The sequence below is a fragment of the Astatotilapia calliptera genome, chromosome 18 (genome assembly GCF_900246225.1).
Source record: "Astatotilapia calliptera chromosome 18, fAstCal1.2, whole genome shotgun sequence".
Classification (NCBI taxonomy): Eukaryota; Metazoa; Chordata; class Actinopteri; order Cichliformes; family Cichlidae; genus Astatotilapia; species Astatotilapia calliptera.
In genome coordinates this window covers 30,723,643-30,730,557 of record NC_039319.1, presented here as the reverse complement: position 1 = coordinate 30,730,557, position 6,915 = coordinate 30,723,643, and the positions used below count along the sequence as shown (strand labels likewise).

The following is a 6,915-nucleotide window of genomic DNA, read 5'->3' as shown; positions in this document are numbered from 1 at the left end:
TGTACGTCTGAGACAGGTTGACGATCAGCCTGGTGGACATGTAGAGCACGGCCACCTGCAGAGACACAGCGAGCAGGTCTGCTGATGCAGCTACGATATCAAAATCCTACATCTCAAGCTGAACGGGCGCTGACGCCCGCCCAGCCTTGGAAGCTGCTCCCGTCATTCTGAAGAGGTTCGGGTGGAGGTGGCGTCAGTGCTTAAGTCATTCAAAGCTCCATACCTGGTAGAAAGAAGGCTGTCGCAGCCAGCATTTCCACTGCAGGAGAGACGAGAAGGTGTTGGAGCGCGGCAGCAGTGGCCTCCGCTCCCCCTCGGCCTCCTCCGACTCCTCGCTTGCTCCATTGCTCTCTTTTGTTCCCACGTGGAAAACGACGGAGAAGACGACACCGATCCCCAAAACAATTAGTGACAGATTCTGCAATTACACACAGCGTGGCACACCTCATCATCGCTGCTACAAACAAGCTCCTGCTGCCCTGAGTGGGCGGAGTTATCAAACCCTGGGATCACATTTTAGGGACCGTTTCTATCGACTGTTCATTTCTGTCCCACCTGTCAGCCCGGCAGCTTCTGCTGTGGCCGGCGAGCTTCATCTCCCCTCTTTAAAAGCTGATCTACACAGTAAATATCATCCAGATGCAGCGCGGCCGCCATCTTTATATGCTGAGTGCAAAAGTATCATTGATGGCTTTATGTGGTCTGTACAGTCGTCACCATATAAATACAAAAAAGAAAAGTACACAACTTTGCTGTCACACTGTTACTGCCTGTTCCTGTGTGCAAATGAAGGTAATTAGGTTCAAGGAGGCTTTGTTGTAGAACAGAGGGAAACCTGGATAATCAACCCAAAGCTTCTTAATCTTGTGACTGCGTCGAGGAGGCAGCACTCACAGAAAGCCAAGTGAATAATGAATCTGCTTCCCGTCACAGCCCTGCACAGAGTTCTGCTGAAGCATGTTTGTGCAGCAGCAGGATATACAGCAGTGTTTGTGTTCAAAGCTGCCACAAACCCAGAGAAACCTCACCACTGTCCTGATCTGCTCGTGTACACAGAAAACTGCAGGTGGGAGCACCAAGCACAAACATAACATTAACAACAAACACAAGAATCCTGGGTCTGTATTTTCTGCTTGAATAAAAACTAATAGAAACGTGCACCTTTCTGCAAAAACAAGTGTAGGAAGAGACATTTACATCCTGGGTTTTTTCCACAGTACACATCTACATTCACAGTCTTACAGAGTACGCTGGCAGAGCCAGAGGCTTGAACTCCAACAGCTTTCAGCCCCACTCTGATGCTGCTACACCGTGCTGTGCTCGCAGCTATGCCCACGCGTCAGCCTGCTCACCCTGAAGATGATGATGTCTGCTGGTCCCAGTGAATCAGGGTCTTCATCCTCTCCAGCCTGGACGTGAAACAGCAGGTAAGCCACTCCATACACGGTGATGTTGGCTATCACTGTGAACGCGTACCTGCTCCCACACACAAAGCACAGAGTGGACGTTCACACCGTGATGCACGTTCAAGGTGAGGAAACATGAAAAGGGTGATTCTGTTCATCTGGATGTTTTCAGTGGGAGAAACGTTTCATCCTCATCAGCTGACTGCAGGTTTCAACCTTATAAACAGGACCTTTGCACAGTGACTGAAACCAGCTGACTGAGCGCTGGGCTGTGAGGTCACTTCCTGGATGTTTTCAGTTTCTGCCACTGAAAACATCCAGATGAACAGCATCAACCTTTGGGATGTGCATCTATCTTTTGATTCTCGTCATGTAAAGCACGCGTGTATTAACCTGTATGCGGTGAGCTCTACTTTAGCATGCTCACAAGTGACCAGCTCTGGGATGAGGGACAGGTGAGAGATCTGCGTGGCGGCCCAGCCGAACTGAAAGATGATGATGAATGGGACGAAGTAGATTAGACTGGCCCACTGAGGGGTGAGGAAGCTGCAGCCCACACACTGGTTAAAGATGAAGGCAAAGGAGAGCACTACGCTCAGTGTACCTGGATGTAAACACATACAGAAGCAAAGAGATGACACAACGCGGATCATATCTATGTATTATTGGTTTTTCATTTACCCCCTCCCCATTAACTAGTACCAGATGAGCACATAGAGGAACATAATGAGAACAGAGCTCTTCACAGCTGACCTCAGTGGCTAACAGGGGTTTGGTTTCCCCTCATCTGCCTTCTGCATGCATCAGGACTATTTCAGCAGATGTTGCACAGCAGCTTGGCAACCAGATGACGCAGTCGCCCAACGAGAACTCTGAGGAAACTTTCATACGTCTCAGCACCGCTGCTTTTAGTTCTGTGCTTTTGTTCCTGCTTGACAGCTGCTTTGGTAACACAATAGGCAACAATATGCACAAGCCTCAGCCTGTTTCCCTACGGGGCTCTTGTTTGCACAGCGTTAAGTTGTTAAAACGTATCATGTGAACCTGATCAATAAAATCCACGGCAGGTGTTGGAGCACAGTCTTTCCATGTATATGTATACATGCACAGCAGGCTGACTGTGGTTAATCAGTGCAAACCTACCTTGACCTTTTGGTTCATATGGCAGACTTTCCTGGAAAATAGCACGGTAAACAATTAAAGTCATGAGACGGGGCAATATCCACGCACATGTTTTACTTTAGCCCTAAATTTTTATAAGTGCATTTTAAGTCTCACCAGCCACTCACATTTAACTGAACCGAGTCGATGTACTGAAAGTCCTGGAGTAATAAACAACTTCACGGCTGTTATCATCAAACTAAACAAAATCCAACTTGAATGAAGATGATTTAATTTTCCAGGGACGTCATATCCAGCAGTGTTTCTGTGTGTTGTGGTGGGATTGAAGCGTTTAAGGCAAACTTTGTCTAAACTGAATGTTTCTGATGTTTGGTCTCCAGCAGCCACCATAGTTGGGATTATGCACTTGAAATGGGAACGGTGGGAACGTCGATCTCTGTCTGTAGTCACGAGAGTTTACACACCAACCCTAAAAAGCAGAGCTTTCAGATTTCGCGGTAAATCTGCTCACAACACTGTTTCTCCTGAAAGGCTAAGCTGATTGTTTTGGGCTCAGAAACAATCAGCTTTTATTTCCACTCAGCAAAAACTGAAAAGACTCAGCTTATCTTCAAAAACATCACTATTCCCAGTATGGCTATCACTGCCATAAGAATACACATACTCTGTGCACATGCTGCCTACAGACAGCATCTCACAGTATGTTACCCATAGCACGTGTTAGTAACTATGACCAGAGGACTGACTGGTGTCTCAGGTCCACGAGGCCCTAAAACAAAACGACACCCAAAAATAAAGAAACAAAAATGAAGACGTCACTCAAACGCAGCTTAATGACTCTCAGGGCACATGACCTCTGAGAGAATCACACACCGAGTCATTGATGTGCAGTGACGACTAAAACCTGCACTCTGTGCTGTCACGATGACAGCGGTGACCGTATGACATTATTTATAAATATCTCAGCTATTATTCATGCTCATAGGTTAGCAACAAAGAACTGAGCATGATCTAACGTGTTCATTTTAGGATAAACAGTAGTGGCTGGTTGGTACCAGAGCTGCGGGTTGTGCTGCAGTGGACCTGCCCATTGTGGTGTTTCATGGTGAATGCCAGTCAGGCTTTAAAGAGGAGGAGAAAATGTCTGCAGCAGCATCTGTTCAGGGGTCTCAGTGTCGCCCCTCTATGGCGCATGGATTTAATGTCATTAACACCAAAGCAGTTGAAACTTAACCTCTGCTGAACACTATGAACACAGAGGTTTATCTGACTGAGACATATCCATGCGCATATACAGATGTATTTATATATGAGAGACAAAGGGCTCTGCTTTCACTTTGTGTACTTACCAACTAAATGCCACGTCTTCCTCTTGCCGTAGTTTCTACAGCCGGGGCTTCGGTCGGACTCGTAGCCAATAAGAGGCGTACAGATACCATCGGCTACCTGCCCGACCAGCAAAAGCACACCTGCACCAAAGGAGACACGCTGTGACCTACTGCAACAATCACTGAGAACAGACACAACAACAGCAAGGACACAGTCACTTATATCCGTCTGCACCTTGGTGTTACAGCACCGCACGCTGAAGCTAAACTGTTAAACTGTGAGTAGTCCTCACAGTAAATGAGGACGGATGTGCAGAGACAAAGACAGTGAAATACAGGTCTTAAATAATCAGGCCCCATCTTATCTTAATGACCTTGTAGTACCATATCACCCTATTAGAGCGCTCCGCTCTCGCTCTGCAGGCCTACTTGTTGTTCCTAGAGTATTTAAAAGTAGAATGGGAGGCAGAGCCTTCAGTTTTCAGGCCCCTCTTCTGTGGAACCAGCTTCCAGTTTGGATTCAGGAGACAGACACTATCTCTACTTTCAAGATTAGGCTTCAAACTTTCCTTTTAGCTAAAGCATATAGTTAGGGCTGGACCAGGTGACCCTGAATCCTCCCTTAGTTATGCTGCAATAGACGTAGGCTGCCGGGGGATTCCCATGATGCACTGGGTGTTTCTTTTCCAGTCACCTTTCTCACTCACTATGTGTTAACAGACCTCTCTGCATTGAATCATATCTGTTATTAACCTCTGTCTCTCTTCCACAGCATGTCTTTATCCTGTCTTCCTTCTCTCACCCCAACCAATCACAGCAGATGGCCCCGCCCCTCCCTGAGCCTGGTTCTGCTGGAGGTTTCTTCCTGTTAAAAGGGAGTTTTTCCTTCCCACTGTCGCCAAAGTGCTGCTCATAGGGGGTCATATGATTGTTGGGTTTTTCTCTGTATCTATGAAGCGCCTTTTGTTGTGATTTGGCGCTATATAAATAAAATTGAATTGAAACCATTCATCACGCTCAGCTGGGCTCAGGAAAAGACCTAATCCAACTCCCGCTTGTGGACAAAGACGTGACACGTGTGGTGACGTCAGAGTGTGAACGTCATCCAGTGATGGCGTCACGAAGACGTCAGAACTGAAACTTTAAAGATGTTAAGCAGCACATGTTACACTGGGTGACATAATGACCCCCACAGCACTGCTGTGAGGCTCGTCAGAGAAAACAAAGCCTGGCGATGTGCAAACATGACCCGCGAGTACCGGCCGCGCTGAGGACGACACGCGGACTAACCTGCACTCGTGTTTTGGAATCCCAGCACCGAGTGGTAGAAAACCAGCAGATATGTGAACCACATGGAGGCACACAGGTCGTTGAGAAAGTGCCCCACCGCGTAGCTGAGCCTCTTCAGCAGAGGGAGAGAACCGTCCGTGTCCGACATCCCGGCTGGAGGAAGACCAGAGCCCAGCTTACACGAGAGGAGCTTCGGCTAGCTTTTTCCACGTCTGGGGGAAGGAGGCTGAATGTCGACAGCCCCGTTTCGGTTCCCCTTTTTACGACTGATCTCCTTTATACGGTTTTACCATCCGGTTTAGTAAGAGCATGTGTCGCAACTTAACCAGCTAGTCAGTCCCTTTAATTCAGGTGCCAGTTTCCTCTTGAAATCAGGTGACATGCAGCGATGTGGCCAAGCCGGGAGGAGCGTCTGAGAGGAAGGAAAACCGAAACAGAAGCGCATCAGTGGGCGAAGGGGAATTTCACCGCCGCACAGCTCCACTTACATCACAACACAACAGGCAGCGAATGAAAAGTCACCCCGGGACATGTTACGGTACAAAGATGAAGAAAAGACCGGAGACTGAACATGTAACCGCTAAATACAGAAGCGCAGCTCCTCCGCTTACCTTCAGCTAACCGGCTACAAACCTGCACACAAAACACAATCAGATGTAAACAAGACCGGTGAAGATGACGTAGTAGAAACCGCCCAATGGGGAAGCCGTCTTGCTCCTTTCAGCCAATAGCTGGAGCCCGCAGAGTTACCTTGTTCACGTGACGCACACTTCAGACCTCGTGATGTTAGCGCTTGATTCAGAGCGCAGAGACAGCACGACGATCAAAGGGAGTGATTATTTTAAACAAAAGTACAGCGCGACGAGGCAGCTAGGAAACCCACGTGGTTGAAACAACCCGCGGATCCAGCAAGCGTGAGCAGTTTCTCCGTGACACAGTCAAGCTGTACAACAACACTACTTTATCCATCCAAGCCCGAACTCCGGACATTTATCTGCACGGTTACTTTGAGCAGCTGCAAAAATAACTTCTTATTTCATCAAACTTTGAGTCCTGAAATGTTACCTCCGTCTTTGCTGTCGCAGGGCCCCAGTGTCCTGGTGCAAAGACACGTTAAAGTTCATCCGTCAGAGCTGCAGATACATCAGCTGTTAGGATCAATGCCAGCCACACTTCCTCTTCCTCTTCAGCCTGACATTAACTGCCCTGCTGAAGCAGACTTCAGAAATCCCAGAAGTGTAAATCCAACAACAATGACCGACCCGCTGAGTGGGCCACAGCTGTGCCCGCTCACCTGGGCTGTAACATTTGCATGTGTTAAATGGTAGTTTCCATTAGCCATTAATGGAGGACACCAGGGAACTAGGTCACCTCAGGATGAATTACTGTAAGCTGGTACTTTACTCGCACCATCTTCAGGTACTTGTTAAATACGGTGCTTTATTACTAGAAACAGCCACAAAGCTCAACTTGAACTTTTTGCTTTGTCAGGAAATGTAAGCATGGTAACAGGTAACCAGGATGGACTTTGCACACATTACCAGCCCACTGGACCCTGTTCACACCACTTTCACAGCTTCCATGCCCGCCTCAGTCTAAACAGAGTCTAATGAATGGTTGACAAATCAGTTCAGTTCATGCATTCTCATGTCAGGACTGTCAAAGCACAGGCAGCTTGTACTGCATTTGTGTTTATGAATACAAAGAAATCTATTGTGCTGTTACCGTAGTGACTGCACTTGTGTTTTTACTTCCTTATTAAAACTATT

At 47.5% G+C, this 6,915-nt stretch overlaps 2 protein-coding genes across 2 annotated transcripts in view; both read right to left on the bottom strand.

The window, feature by feature from the left end:
• LOC113010984 (protein FAM151A) overlaps window positions 1–6,915 on the bottom strand; it is a 509,869-nt gene that overhangs the window by 403,351 nt on the left and 99,603 nt on the right. The window lies entirely within an intron of this gene.
• Window positions 2–6,180, bottom strand: LOC113009985 (major facilitator superfamily domain-containing protein 12; the record flags this gene model as incomplete). Its single annotated transcript, XM_026148721.1, has 7 exons — window positions 5,758–6,180; window positions 5,147–5,558; window positions 3,878–3,997; window positions 1,800–2,010; window positions 1,353–1,476; window positions 224–418; window positions 2–55 (listed from the first exon to the last, which is right to left on the bottom strand). Coding segments are annotated over exons 2-7 (852 nt in total), but the record flags the coding sequence as incomplete, so codon positions are not given.